The 18511-nt window shown below is 47.1% G+C and overlaps 1 protein-coding gene across 3 annotated transcripts in view; it reads right to left on the bottom strand.

Moving 5' to 3' along the window:
- NEURL4 (neuralized E3 ubiquitin protein ligase 4) overlaps positions 1-18397 on the bottom strand; it is an 84038-nt gene extending 65641 nt beyond the window's left edge. For 2 of the 3 annotated variants that reach the window (XM_032963596.2, XM_032963599.2), the window contains exons 1-8: positions 18040-18397; positions 16141-16324; positions 11080-11249; positions 10912-10966; positions 9691-10124; positions 2092-2203; positions 1357-1445; positions 539-611 (exon numbers count right to left, since the gene is read on the bottom strand). In XM_032963596.2, the coding sequence (XP_032819487.1) occupies positions 539-611; positions 1357-1445; positions 2092-2203; positions 9691-10124; positions 10912-10966; positions 11080-11249; positions 16141-16324; positions 18040-18204 (1282 nt within the window). In that variant the 5' untranslated portion in view covers positions 18205-18397. The remainder of the gene's footprint in view (positions 1-538; positions 612-1356; positions 1446-2091; positions 2204-9690; positions 10125-10911; positions 10967-11079; positions 11250-16140; positions 16325-18039) is intronic. The other variant, XM_032963597.2, reaches the window with a different exon arrangement.
- Between the last annotated feature and the right edge of the window lie 114 nt (positions 18398-18511).

Raw genomic sequence — 18511 nt, 5'->3', positions numbered from 1 at the left:
CTGAAGTTTGTAAACCATCAGGAATAGAACGAGAATAGAAATTAAAAAAACACAAAAAATATATCGTTGAAGATGTCATAAGCGATGGGAGCATGACAGCAGCAGGAAAGGTTGAAGATTGGCAATTCTTAGTACATAACAAGAATTATTTTTATACACATCTCCATTGCTAAAGATTAACATATCACAGGGAATTTCCAGATGAAGAGAATGTTCCAGAGGTCACACTTGAAGAAGTAACCATGGCCATTCAGTGTGAAAAAGGAAAATATCCCAGACCAGCTGGAATTACTGTGAACATCACCGCAATGGTGGGACCAGCTTTTGGACAAAATTAACGGGCCTACTTACCATATGTTTACACAGAAAGTAAAAACCTTCATTGTGGAACGATGCCTCAACCTTTCGTCAATTTTAAATAGAAGAAAAAACTTATTTTAGGAATTAAATACCCATTAGCCTCCGATCACATATATGCAAATTGTTCACAAAATATGATCGGGACAGATTAATGGACACGTACGAGGGCAATACATACCTTGATCCAAGCCGTTAACATAAAAGTGAAGCTCGCCATTCATTTTCCTAATTAAGCCAATGTGATCCCCTTCCTACAGCCAGAAAAATAAAACAATGGATAATTATAAATATGGTAATGACACTAGAAATATATACAGGAATAAGACAGTCGTATTGGGAAACCACTGCAGCATTCACAAAGATGGGGGAACCACCAGACTCGGTGGGGTCAATGGCAGATGAAGCAATATTAAGCGAAACAAATACAGTAGACGCTCGATTATCCGCGCTAATGATAGGGAGGACATCCGCGGAAAATTAAAAATCGCGGATCCTCCAAAAATATAACCATTTTCCGTGGATGTCCATGCCAAAAAGCACGAACATAGTAGGTCTAAATTACCGATCAATGCGCGTGCGCAGTGATAACACTTTCGTGCTCCTGCGCAGAAGACTCAGCCCACTAAGTGGACAGCAGCAGAGCCATACCAATCAACATCAATCAAACTCCACCCACTATTGTAAAGATATGCAATTAATGTATTGTACTGTAGAGGCGAACATGTGGATTTCAGATTAACCCGAGCAACATATTTGTTTGGTTTAAGCACGTGACTTGTAATAAACATTTCCACGAATAACAATGTAAAACTATTTTAGAATATTAATTTGGGCTAAAGGGAAAATCCACGAGTTATTCATTATATCAAAATCTCAGGTGCGCGGTTAATCCGCGAATCGGATAAACCGCACGTGGATAATCGAGAGTCTGCTATAATGTCAAGGCAGCATCGATGACAAAGCATGTGGAAATCATGCCCGTAATGATTACGTCACCTGCAGCTCATCGAGGCTGAAATCGCAGTACTCTCGCCGCGTCCCCTTCCCGTTTGTCAGGATCCCACAGCCGCTCATCATGATTGTACCTGCATATTTAAACAGACCATCATCATCATCCTCCCACACCTCTGATTATCACGGTTGGCTATGTACGGTGCAAAACAAGTTCAACATAGATAGACACATCAAGGCGAGGGATGAGGAAAGTTCTCTGCAGACACACAAACACTCCTGCAGATGCTACGACAAACCTGGGTTACATTCTACATGAACCGGCAGTGTGCACCATTTAAATATAATTTGTGTTTCTTTATGCTTTTGTATAAATGCGTACTGTTTAATTAGTTTGCCTCCGCAATTATGTCTGCCTTGTTAGTAAGATAATAGATAGACAATTTATATGGCATATGTCGGTGACAAAAACTGTAAAGTGTTTTGATATAAATTATAATAACTTACAGCTCTTTGTAAATCTACTGATGGATGAAGGCCTTCCCAGGCTGTGTTGGTCATGGGGGATATTTGGACATATTTTACCACACTGGGAGTGTGAACTGGTGAAATGGGGGTCACGGGACCAGCTCAAACATCACTGATATGAGCTGGAAACCACATTTCAACTCAGGTCTCCGAATTTAGAGTGCAGTGCCGCTAACCACTGCGCCACTCATTAATTCACATAATTCTGCATGTTTATCGACGATTACGTTTCATAACGTGCTTGTACAATACCTGACATCATGTTGGTCATTGTGGCCGGATAGTCCATGCTGTTGGGGTCATGTGTCGTTACACCAATTTCTAGAGAGCCACTCCACTTGTCCACCAGTCGGTCTATCCGGATCTAGGAATAAAAAAACACACAATGTGGGTGCATAGACTCTCTGTGTTGCATTGCATTACATTTCCAAAAAAAATAACAATTTTTTTCTCATACTACCTATTTCTCTCTCTAAAATTTACCAGGCTCTCTAAAATTTACAAGCAGGACCCACCTCTCTCTCTGCCCAACCCACCCCTCTCTCTCTATTTAAGGCCTCAAGACAGAGGCATTGGGTCTCTGTGTGTCTATGTTGTCTCTCTCTGCCTGTGTGTCTGTCTGTGTGTCTCCGTGTCTGTGTTTTGTCTCTCTCTCAAATTTAGTTCTACCTGATGACGACCGCTTGTGTTGCAATCGAAACGTCGTATTCTATTATTCAATTTATTTTCTTTCTACGTGACTTTACTGAAAGAACCAAAGAGTTGGTGCATGGAATTAAGGAAGTCTTATAATAATTCACTTGGATACAAAATTCAATTGGATACAAAATAATATGACATGTACTCTTTGGTTCTTTCGGTAAAGTCACGTAGGTTGAAAGATAAAAGAAAAAATAATATATCACGACGTTTCGATCGCAACACAAGCGGTCGTCCTCAGGCAGAAGAAATAATCCAGCTGTGGAACTGCTAAACTAGCGAGAGAGCTGTTACAACAAGAGGTTACAGTGAGGGAAACAAGTATTTGATCCCCTGCTGATTTTGTACGTTTGCCCACTGACAAAAAAATGATCAGTCTATAATTTTAATGGTAGGTTTATTTGAATAGTGAGAGACAGAATAACAACAAACAAATCCAGAAAAACGCATGTCAAAAATGTTATAAATTGATTTGCATTTTAATGAGGGAAATAAGTATTTGACCCCCTCTCAATCAGAAAGATTTCTGGCTGAGATTAGGAGCACACTCTTAAAGGGAGTGCTCCTAATCTCAGCTTGTTACCTGTATAAAAGACACCTGTCCACAGAAGCAATCAATCAGATTCAAAACTCTCCACCATGGCCAAGACCAAAGAGCTCTCCAAGGATGTCAGGGACAAGATTGTAGACCTACACAAGGCTGGAATGGGCTACAAGACCATTGCCAAGCAGCTTGGTGAGAAGGTGACAACATCTTCTTTGGTTCTTTCGGTAAAGTCACGTAGAATGAGAATAAAATAATAAATTGATAAAATAAAATAACACAATAATATTCTCACGACGTTTCGGCGACAACACAAGCGGCCTTCATCAGGTGAAGGGAGCGAGACTGTCTGGTAGGACAGCGCTGGAGTGAGAGAGCCACGTTCAGATCACGGCTTTTAAGCTGTGTGAGAGGAACAAAGAGCCTTGACGAAGGAATTAGCATAAAATTTAGCATTGAAAAGGCTGAATGATTAGCTTGTGACTGGTCACAGAAATAGCTATGTTAAAAGTTAAAGCATACACATCCGCAGAGGCACCCATTGTTAAAAGGAATTAGCATAGAATTTAGCATTGAAATAGCTAAATTAAGGCATTCGCTTGTAACTGCTACAGAAATAGTTACGTTGAAATCAGAGCATACACATTCACCGAGGCACTTAGTACAAATCAAAACAGGAGAATTTAGCATTGAAATAACTAGGCGAATTTAGCATTGAAATAACTGGGTGATTTGCTAGTGACTGGTCACAGAAATGACTACACATCTGAGCTATTCACAGTACTATATAGTGAACCAATAAAAACTAAAATATAAATTACCTTCATGTTATCAATAAACTCTATATTCTCCAATCAGCTAAGCTACCAACCATAAGTCGTTATATATCACAATGCTATATGGCGAAAAAATGGGTGGATTCTTACCCTCAAATTTCCGTACCACGGATAGCTACGGGCCCCATTCAGACGGACGAGTTCGTCCATGGTCGGAACAGAGGAGGGGGAGAGAGAGACAGCTGCGAAGCCCTAGTATACTCCATGTTGTAAACCATACCATTAACCGTGGTGTGAGAGGTATTAAGAGGCAATGCTGGCGAAAGAGCTGCGGTCTGAAGGTCATCGTAAAATTACAATTAATTAAGAACAGAAATGATTTAACACATCTTTCCAGTGGTTACTAAGCCTGAATCCATCTTCTCGGTTGAAATTGTCTCTGTGCTTGTATATGTGAATGGCCTCATGAACGAATCTCTCATGGTAGCCAGTTGGTTTGCAAAGAACCTCCGTCTTGGAGAAGTCAATGTCATGTGAGCCCACTGAATTGTAACAGTGATCTGCCACGGCAGAGGAGTTCGTCTTACCGTGTTTCAAGTCTGCTTTATGTTCGCGGATGCGGTCCGAGATATGTCTTTTGGTTTCTCCAATGTAGCTACTACCACAGAGGCACTTTAGTTTGTAAACGCCCGGGTACTGTATGTCTGGAAGAGCATCTTTTACAGATGGAACTAAATCACGGATTTTGTGTACTGTGTTGAATCGGACCTGGATCTTGTGTTTATTCAGGATTTTGGAGATCTTTTTAGTGACCCCTGCAATGTAGGGTAAGGTGATGGTTTTGAGTGGCTCCACAAGAGGATCCTTCTTCATGACTGGAGTGATGGCTTTGCGGATTGTGTAGTCGGAGTAGCCATTAGCCCTGAGAGCCTGGTGTACGTGCTTGAGTTCACTGGTAATGTGTTACTGGTCGGAAATGCATTGGGCTCTATGGTATAGAGTCTTGATGAGGCAGTTCTTCTGGGATGGATGGTGGTGGGAATCCGGTTTCAAGTAAGCATCTGTATGGGTAGCTTTCCTGTAGACAGAGTGGCTCATTGAACCATCATGTCTCCTTTTAATTAAGACATCCAGAAAGGGTAGTTTGCCATCTTTTTCGACCTCCATGGTAAATCTGATGGCTGGGTGTATGGAATTGATGTGGTCGCGGAATTGGTCTAGAGCAGGCTGGCCATGTGGCCAGATGACAAAGGTGTCATCAACGTACCTATTCCATAAGGTCGGGCGTAGAGTGGCAGTCTGGATGGCGTCAGTTTCAAATTTTTCCATGAATACGTTGGCTACAACCGGAGATAGGGGGGAGCCCATTGGGGTGCCCTCAGTTTGTTTGTAGAAAGTTCCACTCCAGGTGAGGTATGTGTTGGTTAAGCAATGTCTCACCAGGGGGGGTACATCAGTATGCAGTCCTTGATGAACCAGGTCTTCAATGATAGCGATGGTGTCAGGTACCGGGACTTTGGTGAACAAGGACACCACATCAAAACTGACAAGCAGGTCGTTTGGGGACAGGGAAATGTCTTTGATTGTCGATACCAGGTGAGTAGAATTTAGTACCGCAGAGGTGGTTTTTCCAGTGAAAGGTCGCAGTATATCAGCCAGAAAACGTGCCAGCCATCAGATTTACCATGGAGGTCGAAAAAGATGGCAAACTACCCTTTCTGGATGTCTTAATTAAAAGGAGACATGATGGTTCAATGAGCCACTCTGTCTACAGGAAAGCTACCCATACAGATGCTTACTTGAAACCGGATTCCCACCACCATCCATCCCAGAAGAACTGCCTCATCAAGACTCTATACCATAGAGCCCAATGCATTTCCGACCAGGAACACATTACCAGTGAACTCAAGCACGTACACCAGGCTCTCAGGGCTAATGGCTACTCCGACTACACAATCCGCAAAGCCATCACTCCAGTCATGAAGAAGGATCCTCTTGTGGAGCCACTCAAAACCATCACCTTACCCTACATTGCAGGGGTCACTAAAAAGATCTCCAAAATCCTGAATAAACACAAGATCCAGGTCCGATTCAACACAGTACACAAAATCCGTGATTTAGTTCCATCTGTAAAAGATGCTCTTCCAGACATACAGTACCCGGGCGTTTACAAACTAAAGTGCCTCTGTGGTAGTAGCTACATTGGAGAAACCAAAAGACATATCTCGGACCGCATCTGCGAACATAAAGCAGACTTGAAACACGGTAAGACGAACTCCTCTGCCGTGGCAGATCACTGTTACAATTCAGTGGGCTCACATGACATTGACTTCTCCAAGACGGAGGTTCTTTGCAAACCAACTGGCTACCATGAGAGATTCGTTCATGAGGCCATTCACATATACAAGCACAGAGACAATTTCAACCGAGAAGATGGATTCAGGCTTAGTAACCACTGGAAAGATGTGTTAAATCATTTCTGTTCTTAATTAATTGTAATTTTACGATGACCTTCAGACCGCAGCTCTTTCGCCAGCATTGCCTCTTAATACCTCTCACACCACGGTTAATGGTATGGTTTACAACATGGAGTACACTAGGGCTTCGCAGCTGTCTCTCTCCCCCTCCTCTGTTCCGACCATGGACGAACTCGTCCGTCTGAACGGGGCCCGTAGCTATCCGTGGTACGGAAATTTGAGGGTAAGAATCCACCCATTTTTTCGCCATATAGCATTGTGATATATAACGACTTATGGTTGGTAGCTTAGCTGATTGGAGAATATAGAGTTTATTGATAACATGAAGGTAATTTATATTTTAGTTTTTATTGGTTCACTATATAGTACTGTGAATAGCTCAGATGTGTAGTCATTTCTGTGACCAGTCACTAGCAAATCACCCAGTTATTTCAATGCTAAATTCGCCTAGTTATTTCAATGCTAAATTCTCCTGTTTTGATTTGTACTAAGTGCCTCGGTGAATGTGTATGCTCTGATTTCAACGTAACTATTTCTGTAGCAGTTACAAGCGAATGCCTTAATTTAGCTATTTCAATGCTAAATTCTATGCTAATTCCTTTTAACAATGGGTGCCTCTGCGGATGTGTATGCTTTAACTTTTAACATAGCTATTTCTGTGACCAGTCACAAGCTAATCATTCAGCCTTTTCAATGCTAAATTTTATGCTAATTCCTTCGTCAAGGCTCTTTGTTCCTCTTACACAGCTTAAAAGCCGTGATCTGAACGTGGCTCTCTCACTCCAGCGCTGTCCTACCAGACAGTCTCGCTCCCTTCACCTGATGAAGGCCGCTTGTGTTGTGGCCGAAACGTCGTGAGAATATTATTGTGTTATTTTATTTTATCAATTTATTATTTTATTCTCATTCTACGTGACTTTACCGAAAGAACCAAAGAAGATGAATCATTGCAGTCACGAAAGCTTTAAATCGAAATTTAAGGTGACAACAGTTGGTACGATTATTCGCAAATGGAAGAAACACAAAATAACTGTCAATCTCCCTCGGCCTGGGGCTCCATGCAAAATCTCACCTCGTGGAGTTGCAATGATCATGAGAATGGTGAGGAATCAGCCCAGAACTACACGGGATGATCTTGTCAATGATCTCAAGGCAGCTGGGACCATAGTCATCAAGAAAACAATTGGTAACACACTATGCCGTGAAGGACTTAAATCCTGCGGCGCCCGCAAGGTCCCCCTGCTCAAGAAAGCACATATACATGCCCGTCTGAAGTTTGCCAATGAACATCTGAATGATTCAGAGGACAACTGGGTGAAAATGTTGTGGTCAGATGAGACCAAAATGGAGCTCTTTGGCATCACCTCAACTCGCCGTGTTTGGAGGAGGAGGAATGCTGCCTATGACCCCAAGAACACCATCCCCACCGTCAAACATGGAGGTGGAAACATTATGCTTTGGGGGTGTTTTTCTGCTAAGGGAACAGGACAACTTCACCGCATCAAAGGGACGATGGATGGGGCCATGTACCGTCAAATCTTGGGTGAGAACCTCCTTCCCTCAGCGAGGACATTGCAAATGGGTCGTGGATGGGTATTCCAGCATGACAATGACCCAAAACACATGGCCAAGGCAACAAAGGAGTGGCTCAAGAAGAAGCACATTAAGGTCCTGGAGTGGCCTAGCCAGTCTCCAGACCTTAATCCCATAGAAAATCTGTGGAGGGAGCCGAAGGTTCGAGTTGCCAAACGTCAGCCTCGAAACCTTAATGACTTGGAGAAGATCTGCAAAGAGGAGTGGGACAAAATCCCTCCTGAGATGTGTGCAAACCTGGTGGCCAACTACAATAAACGTCTGACCTCTGTGATTGCCAACAAGGGTTTTGCCACCATATCATGTTTTGCAGAGGGGTCAAATACTTATTTCCCTCATTAAAATGCAAATCAATTCATAACATTTTTGACATGCGTTTTTCTGGATTTTTTTGTTATTCTGTCTCTCACTGTTCAAATAAACCTACCATTAAAATTATAGACTGATCATTTCTTTGTCAGTGGGCAAACGTACAAAATCAGCAGGGGATCATATACTTTTTTCCCTCACTGTATATATGTGGCGATGGGCGGGCAAGCAAACGGGGTCTGAGCTGGAAGAAATTCCATCCCTGGACGCAAGCACGTCAGTTGTGTTAATGGGGGAGATTAGGGAGAGAGAGAGATTCGGGAGAGAGATGAGCATGAAATGAACTTCTGCTCGCACAATATTGTTTTTTCCGAGACCAAGGTACTCTGCAAACCTTCAGGCTAGCATCAAAGATTTGTCCATGAAGCCATCCAGATATATAAACACAGAGACAATTTCAACCGATAAGATGGGTATAAGCTGAGCAATCATTGGAAGGATGTTATTAACCAAGCAAAGTCGTAACTTGCTGTGGTGCTTCCATTCTTCCCTGCCGTTTGGCTGTTATCTCCGACTCTCTGAGTTGCATTGCCCTGTTAGGTGCCTCTGCATTAACGGGCTGGGGTCTCAATAACATGGCCACCTCTGCTCCCTTAGCCTCGATGTATCGATGGTTCTGGCTGTGTGATGGGCTGTGTGTCTCACTGGCGCGACCACCATTGCGGTGGTTCCCTTGCGTGGACGCGCTTGCCTCTCACAGCGCAGTTGGCAGCGCCGCAGCTTGTGTTGCACATAGACATGACATTAACTTGCTAATCCCTCTAATCTCTCTGCCTAATATCTCCCATCAACATAGTGCTAATCTCCCATTAACACTGCTGTTGTGCACATATATACACTTATGGGGCAACAGAAGCTCATCTCATGCTAATCTCTCTCCCTAATCTCTCTCTCCCTAATCTCCCCCATTAACACAACTGAAGTGCTTGCGTCCGGGGATGGAATTCCTTCCAGCTCAGACCCCGCTTGCTTGTCCATTGCCACATATATAACCTCTTGTTGTAACACCTATCTCGCTGGTTCAGCAGTTCCACAGTTCCACTGCTGAATTATTTTTTCCGCCTGAGGACGACTGCTTGCGAGCGAAACGTCGTGATATATAATTTATTATTTTATTTTTCTACCTATGTGACTTTACCGAAAGAACCAAAGAGTATGGATTGCTGCAGTCACGAAAGCTTCAAATAAAAAATATGTATGACATGTTTAAACCTTACTTGTGCCCGCTCACCCACCCACAATCCACCCACGATCCATACCATACAATCCACCCACGATGCACACACGATTCACCCACGATCCACCCACGATCCACCCACGATCCACCCACGATCCACACACACGATCCACACCACACGATCCACACCACACAATCCACCCACGATGCACACACCTCAAACGTCTCTCCATGGCGAAGCGGCCGGTTCGTGAGCACGACGCCATTGTTGAACTCATCCAGTGGCCGCCGCCGCTCGGCTGTCTTTTGGTTGTTGCTCAGACGGATGAGGGCACCGCACTTTGCGTGGAAGAGCAGTGCGTCGTTGCAGGCAGACACAGGCGCATGGGGCGTCGGGGGGCTGGACCAGGAGTGGGTAGGAGCCGAGAGGAGGGAGGCGGACGACGACGAGGCGAGCGCGGAGCCGAGTGGTGCCGAGCCGTGCACGTCCACCGCCACCGTCAACCCCGCGTCCACTGCCGCCGCCGCCGACAAGGAGGAGGTGGAGGCCGCCCGAGTGCCGTGCCGCGCCGCGCCGCTGCGGCGACTCTCTGTGCGCGATGCGGAGACGTTGTCCGGCGGAGGAGCGGCGGACGGAAGACAGCGGGAGGCTGGGGAGGTGGGAACATGCGCAGACAACGAGGACGCGCTTAGAGGAGCGATGACGACGGGGCCACCGCGTCTCACCCCTCCTGCCTACAAAGCGCCTTCCTGGGCCCTCGAGTCAAACGCACACAACCCAGAATGGATAATCAGTGTCAACCTCATTTTAACGGCTGGTGATGTTGATTCGCTGCCTGCAGGCTGTAATTTATGGGTTGATGTCAGAGTGAAATCCAAGGGGCACTTACACATCATGCAGAGACTGTGTGCTGTCTAGGTGGTGAGAAAACATTTCCACATGGTGGTCGTATGAGGGCACTGTAATGAGCCGAGATATGTTTAGCAGAATTAGAAGTTATTTCCCAAGTAAAGCCCGTTGAGCTAAGAAGTGCTTTTCAAGGATGACTCGGTTGGCAGATTACCGCGGTTTCAAAATAAATAACTAATGGTACATGCGGCTGGGGGAATTTTGTGCATGCGGTCAGGGCCGGATTAAGATTTTGCAGGCCCCTGGGCTACAGGTACTGTGAGGTCCCCAGTAATATTTTGAAAAGGAAAACAAATCTTGACTTAAATCTTTCGTGACTGCAGGAATTCATACTCTTTGGGTCTGGAAAACACAGTTAAAGAAAAATAAACTTTATTTTTACAAGGCTAACAACAAATAAAATTCAGCACTCACAAATGAAATAACTTTTCACTTAATCTCTGGCGGAGGCCCCTGGGCTGCAGCCACTAAAGCCCATGCCTTAATCCGGCCCTGCATGCGGTTGCTGTGGGCTCTTCGTAAAATACCTTCTGGTGGGTGATCGGCTGCCTGTTGTGGTCGTTCATCATCCACAACAGTGACCTGCAAAGATACACACACGTGTGTGTAAGTCACATGGAAATGCATACAACATGTTACGGTGTATAAGAGGCTCACCCGCGTGCACGAGTCTCCCCCGCGTGCACGAGCCTCACCTGTGTACACTTGCCGTAGAGGTCTATGAGGGCCCACACAGGGGAGGGGAGGCCTGTGGCCGCCACCCCACAGTCGTGGCCGTTGAGCCACACGTGGAACTCGCCCGCAGCTGTCCTCTGCACCCCAACCAGCGCTCCCTCCTCCAGCGAGTCCAGGTCCACACACTCATCTTGTGCACACACACGCATGTGCGCGATTAATGATAAAGATCCCGCCGTGTATCCTGAACAGACTCTTGAGTGTGCACCTGTGAAGGCCAGCATGGCACACGTTGGAGTGGGTGGCCAGCACTACACCCAGTCATCTCTGGTTCCCTAGTACATTCTAGATTTGAAGCTTTCGTGACTGCAAGGATCCATACTCTTTGGTTCTATTCGGTAAAGTCAGGTAAAAGTATAAAACAACAAAAATAAAAAATTGACGACGCCACAACACAAGTGGCCTTCATCAGGTGAAGGGACCAGACTGTCTCGAGGACAGCGCTGGAGTGAACAGAGCCAAGCTCAGACCGCGACCTTTAAGCTGTGTGAGAGGAAACAAGGTGCCTTGACAAAGGGATTAGCATAAAAATTAGCATTTAATTGGCGGACTTAGCATGATGAACGGTGTAGAGAGGGGGAAACATGTGCAGACCGGCGAGGGGGGGAGGGGGAGTTAATATATTGATGGTGTGAAAAGGGAATATAAGCAGCTGCGAAAGTTTGGGATACCACTACTTGAAAAAATATACTGTACCATTGATAATTAGTTTAATGTTTGGTTCGATTTAGAACATCTTTCCAATGGTTGCTTAATTTGAAACGTCGTGAATTTAATTTTTTTTATTTTTGTTGTTTTATACTTTTACGTGAACCAACAAGTATGGATCCTTGCAGTCACGAAAGCTTCAAATCTAGAATTGATAGCCTCTACGGGGAGGGTTTTCACCTATCTGTTAGAGCTTTTAACAGACAACAGGACAAGAAGTCACAGCTCAGCGAGACGCTGACCTTCCTCAAAAGATGCCATGATCACAAGGTAATACCCATCGCTTTCACACTCACTTCTGCTGCTGGATCTTCACTGAATTCTAAACAGATTCTGTTTAAGGCCAGCCTATCTTTAATCTCAGAGAGGATAAGACTACTCCGATTTGAACTCGATACTTTAGACAGGACTCTCCTACGAGCTCATTTAATGTTCACACAATAAATGTCACCTTCTGATTGGAATCACGTAGACAACATAACTGCTTCTTCTGCTGATTCACTGTCAGCCAAATGCAAAGCAAACCTGATTTCTAACTTCAACCACCTATCAAAGAAGAACACAGTTCCACATATAACAAAACTAGACGTCACCCTGATTTCGGACAATCTGAAAACAGTACTGGCTAGGGGGCTAAATTTTGCTGTCACCCCAAAACACATACCAGTAGATGATATCATCTCTCAGGTCGATGTAGCCCTCAAAGGCGTAGGACACATCCAAGCAGACGTTGCGAGAGCTGAAATAGCCATTATTCTTAAGAATGCTAAGAAACCCATTAGCAACAACAGCAAAAATGAACGCTCTGAACTCGCAAATTTAAAAAACAGAAGTGACATAGTCATCCTCTCAGCCGATAAAGGCAACGCTACTGTAATTATGGATAAAGATTCATACAACAACAAAATCCAGAATCTGCTCAACGATGGAAGTTACTCAAAAATTAAAAATGACCCTACTAATAGCCTAGCGATAAAAACCAACAAGATCATCACAAGTTCGACCTCTCTAATCGACCCAACTAAACGTCCCTCCCTAAAACATTCTGCTGCAAGACCCCCTAGATTCTATGGTCTTCCCAAGTTTCATAAAGAAGATACCCCACTACGACCCATCGTATCTACGATCAACTCCCCTACCTATAGACTAGCCCATTTTCTGTCAGATACCTTGCTGCCTTTCACTGGCAAGACCGCCTCAGCAGAACTTATCTCAGCCCAATTGGTCCCTATGGTCAAAGACGTTGTACTGTCCCCTGACGATATCCTTGTCAGCTTCGATGTGGTTTTTTTGTTCACCAAGGTCCCAGTACCTGATACCATTGAAATAATTGAAAAATTGGTCAAACATGGACTAGACCCCGATACACCTGCACTGGTTAGGCACTGCCTCAACAATGCCTACTTTACTTGGAATGGCTCCTTCTACAAACAAAATGAGGGTACCCCCATGGGATCCCCCTTGTCACCAGTGATAGCCAATATTTTCATGGAGAAATTTGAATCAGACGCCATCCAGACTTCCACCCTCAGACCTTCCCTGGCCTCCCGGCTTTGAACCTTTTCCTAGACCACATTAATTCCAGACACCCTGCCATCAAATTCACCATGGAAGTGGAGAAAGATGGCAAGCTACCATTCTTGGATGTTCTGTTTGAGAGGAGACCTGATGGCTCATTGGGACATTGTCTACAGGAAACCCACCCACAAAGATCCCTAATTGAAACCTGATTCCCACCATCGCCTGACGCAAAATAATTCTCTCATCAAAACGTTATACCACAGGGCTCATTGCATTTCGGACCAACACCACCTGACCAGTGAATTAAAACATGTGCATCTGGCCCTCAAAAGGAATAGATACTCTGACCGTACCATCCGCCAAGCTGTTTCTCCCTCCATACAGAAACAACCACTTGATACTCTGATCAAAACCATCACACTGCCATATATAGCAGGCGTTACTAAAAAGATCTCCAAAATTCTAAACACAAGATCCTGGTCCAGTTCAATACAGTACACAAAATCCGTGACCTGATCCCTTCCGTGAAGGATGTCATTCCTGACTTGCAGTACCCCGGAGTTTACAGATTGATCTGCACCTGTGGTGACTGCTATATCGGGGAGACAAAACAACATGTCTCTGACCGAATTCGCGAGCACAAACCAGATTTGAAACACGGCAGAAGCTGATCACTGTTACAACGCTGTGGGTGATCACGATATAATTTTCTCCGATACCAAGGTTCTTTGCAAACCCACGGGTTTTTATCAGAGATTTGTTCACGAGGCAATTAAGATTTACAAACAGACACAATTTCAACCGAGAAGATGGTTTCAAATTAAGCAACCATTGGAAAGATGTTCTAAATTGAACAAAACATTAAACGAATTTTCAATGGTACAGTATATTTTTTCAAGTAGTGGTATCCCAAACTTTCGCAGCTGCTTAAATTCCCTTTTCACACCATCAATATGTAAACTCCCCCTCCCCCCCTCGCCGGTCTGCACATGTTTCCCCCTCTCTACACCATTCATCATGCTAAGTCCGCCAATTAAATGATAATTTTTATGCTAATTCCGTTGTCAAGGCACCTTGTTTCCTCTCACACAGCTTAAAGGTCGCGGTCTGAGCTTGGCTGCGTTCACTCCAGCGCTGTCCTCGAGACAGTTTGGTCCCTTCACCTGATGAAGGCCACTTGTGTTGTGGCCGAAACGTTGTGAATTTTTTTTTGTTGTTTTATACTTTTACGTGACTTTACCGAATAGAACCAAAGAGTATGGAACCCTAGTACATATGTAGTGACTTGTAACGTCACTACCGTGTGAATATACACACACACGCATAACGTCACTACCGTGTGGGTCGACACACACACATGAGGTTACTACATGTGGATGTGGGAATGACGTCACGGCCGGGTCGGGGGGCTTGGAGGCCGTCGGTCAGTGCCGCGGGGGTTGTGTGAGGCCGTGGCACTCTGGATGAACCCGACCGGACACGTGACTTGATCAAGGTGGGTGCCAGGGGCCCCGGGGGAACTTTGGAGGCCACATGGCCAGAAGCAAAGCCTTCTCGAGGGTGTGGAAGGTGGGCGTGGCCGGGGTGTGGCCTGGCCACGCCGAGGCGCATATAAGCGGGATCCGGACTTGGTGCGGGGCTGCTCGGGTCCGGGATGAAGATGCCTCACGAAGACGCCTCATGAAGAGTGAAGCCAAGCCTCAAGCCAGTGTGGCCAGGCAGTGGCCCTCCTGGCTTGGCCACGACAATGTTAGCGAGGATAGGTCGGTGGTCACCACCCTATGTGTATTGTTATTTCACGTTGTGTTAATAAAGTGTTGCCTTCCCATAGCAGTGTGTGCGCCTCTCTTGAATCATTTCACATATGTTTACGCACAATACCAGGTACTCATTTAAGGCCGATTGGACATAGGAGGAGGCCCAGGACCGGTTCAGATATTCGTCACCCATGAGCGGAAACCGAGTTAGTAGGGCAGTGCGATAACCACTTCACGACCGCATGTGTCCGCACACACAACAACAACCGCCATTCACCACTAAGTGGCGGTGACGTCACCACGACACTTGTGCCAGGCCATGTGCACCTTGAGGCCATGTGAAGTGTCAAAAGCCCGCTGGCAGGAGGTCACGGGGCAGACCCAGGTGCCATAAGTCAACTGACTAAGACGACTGGCTGATGCACCACCTGTGCCCCCTACTGTGCAAACTTGCTGTGTTTTAGCCGCCTGGCGCTCCGCTCGTTGTTGTGAGCTTCGCTCCTCCGCCCTCCGTTGTTGTTGGAGGGTGACTACCTCCAACTGCCCAGTAGCGTCCTTCATGAGCCTCCTCCACTGAGGCCGATCTTGACACCGCTGGTACCAGTCAACGGCAAGTCCACTCAGCTCCACGTCCTCCTGTACCACATCACTCCTCTTTTTTAGCCCGTGCCGCGCCCGTTTAGCCCCCTCTATCCGGCCGAACAAAAGCTGTTTAGGCATGCGGTGGCTAGGCATGCGGGCTACATGGTCCAGCCAACGTAGCCTTGCCTGCCGGAGCTCACCGATGAGATCTTTCAAGGATTTGTGAGCTCCTCACACAATCCAGCCTGGTTAAACCCAGGATGGATCGTAGGCAGGCCAGCCTAAATGTTTCTAACCGGCGAAGATGTTCCATGAGGGGGGTCCACACACACACACACACTCTTTCACCAACGTGCCGATTAAACCTCACCGTTAAGCACATGTGCGCCACACACACATGCACACGAGCACACGAGCGCACGAGCGCACGAGCGCACGAGCGCAAACACGTACCCTCACCGGCGTGCGTGCGCCCATATGCATCGAGCAGCGTCTTGGCGTCATGCAGCACGCAGGAGCCCGACAGCAGCCAGGCGCCGCCCCGTAGCGTCGTGGCACTGCTCGGAAGCTCACTCGCTTCCTGGCCTGGGTCCCGGGATGTAAGCCCCACCTCGAGGGAGCCGCTCCACGAGTTGAGCTGCGAAAATGTAGACGACACGCTCATTATTACGCAAAGAACCCAGCGACACGGCAAACGCAGATAACAAAAAAAACTGCCAAGTAGAAATCAGAGCAAACAAAAAGTGTTTACAGGCAAAACTGAAACAGTACACAAAACATATTATAATTAATGAAAATACATTTGCTGTAACAAAACGTTGCCTTGGGACAAATTACTTCGAAAAACCACGCAGTAAAAATCAAGTCACAGAAACGTCAAAATGGATTTCACTGGTGTGCAAAAAGACGAGGACATACGTCAAGAATATATGTCACGGGTGCATGGTGTTGCCTCGTGGGGCACAGATAACATCGGTCTCGCCGAATAAGGGCGGTCACGCCTCAGATTAAATAACTCTCAGCATTCAGGACATTCGTAATGCATGGGTACTACATGCGTATCATACGTTGCTTAACACACGTTTATGAGGCACTGCATTTAACAGAAACCTGCAACATGGCAACAGCAACCTGCAACACTTCAACAGCAACCCGCAACATGACCAACAACCCGCAACACGTCAAAAGCAACTTGCAACACGGCAAACTGCAACACTTCAACAGCATCCTGCAACACTTCAACAGCAACCAGCAACATCACCAACAACCCGCAACACGTCAAAAGCAACTTGCAACACGTCAACAGCAAAATGCAACATGGCAACAACAACCTGCAACATGTCAACAGCAACCTACATCATGGCAACCTGCAACACGTCAACAGCAACTTGGCAACCTGCAACGTCAACAATAACCTGCAACATGTCAACAGCAACCTACATCATGGCAACCTGCAACACGTCAACAGCAACAGCAACCTGCAACGTCAACAATAACCTGCAACACGTCAACAGCAACCTGCAACATGGAAACCTGCAACACGTCAACATCAACATGGCAACCTATTAGACGCCAACAGCAACCTGCAACACGTCAACAGCAACCTGCAACAGCAACCTGCAACATGTCAACAGCAACCTGGCAACAGCAACCTGGCAACAGCAACCTGGCAACACGTCAACAGCAACCTGCAACAGCAACCTGCAACATGTCAACAGCAACCTGGCAACAGCAACCTGGAAACAGCAACCTGCAAAACGTCAACAGCAACCTGCAACAGCAACATGTCAACAGCAACCTGTCAACAGCAACCTGGCAACAGCAACCTGCAACATGGCAACAGCAACCCGCAACATGTAAACAGCAATCTGCAGGGGGCAACTGAGGGGACGCGTGGGGTGAGGGGGTCAGGGAAGGGGTTAGGTTATATAAAGTGTGGGGGAAGAGCTGGGCGTTGAGGGTTGGGGGCTAGGGGTGAGGTTGGGATAAGGGGAGGGGGGATGAGGGCTGGGGTGAGGGTTAAGAGGGGGGTGAGGAGGTGAAGGGAGGGGCGGGGTGGGGGTGTGAAGAGGGGGGGTGAGGAGGTGAAGGGAGTGAGGGGCGGGGTGGGGGTGAGGGGCGATGAGGGGAGGGGGCTGCGGGATGCTGCGCGCGGCCCTCGTCAGAATTCGCAGTGCACACGAGCGCCACGTGATGCGGCGGCCCAATGAGCGCGCCGCGTGGCCGCCGCCTCGGCCAATGGGCGCGGGGTAAGCGCCGGTCCGAGCTGGGGAATCTGAGAGCCCCGCGCCGGGCGATCGGGGGCTCGGCGTCCCCCCTCCTCCTCACCCCCGGGGCGGGGGGGTTCCTCACCTTGCGGTCGATGCGGATCTGGAAGAGCTGCCCGTCCCGCAGCGGCTCGCGGCTCATCACGAGGCCGTGGTTGAACTCGTGCGCGGCTCGGAGGCGCCGCGCCGTGCGGCCCCCGTTACTCAGCGAGACGAGGCGCCCCGCGCGCGGGTGGAACGAGGCCGCCATGGCGTGACGTCACCGGCACAGCGCAACGTGACGTCATTCCTCTGGCAGGGTTTGCGCGCGTTACGTCACGCCTCGCAAGGGCCGCCTGACGTAATTCCTTTGCGGAGGCCGGTGATGCACGCTTCGTGGTACAGTGACGTCGCTATTCAAATGCCTCGCGGGACCTCTTGATGTCACCCCCTTGTAGCAAGTTGGTGACGTCACGCCTTTGCTCAAGTTAGTGACGTAGCGCTTCGCGGTGCCGCGTGATGTCAATGCCTTGCAGAATCTGGTGACGTCAGGCCCTTGCACAAGTTGGCGACGTAAC

The sequence above is a fragment of the Petromyzon marinus genome, chromosome 30, assembly GCF_048934315.1.
Source record: "Petromyzon marinus isolate PM22_M1 ecotype Great Lakes invasive population chromosome 30, UKy_Petmar_22M1.pri1.0, whole genome shotgun sequence".
Classification (NCBI taxonomy): domain Eukaryota; kingdom Metazoa; phylum Chordata; class Hyperoartia; order Petromyzontiformes; family Petromyzontidae; genus Petromyzon; species Petromyzon marinus.
Note: the sequence above shows the minus strand (reverse complement) of the source record. Positions and strands in the feature narration are given on the sequence as shown.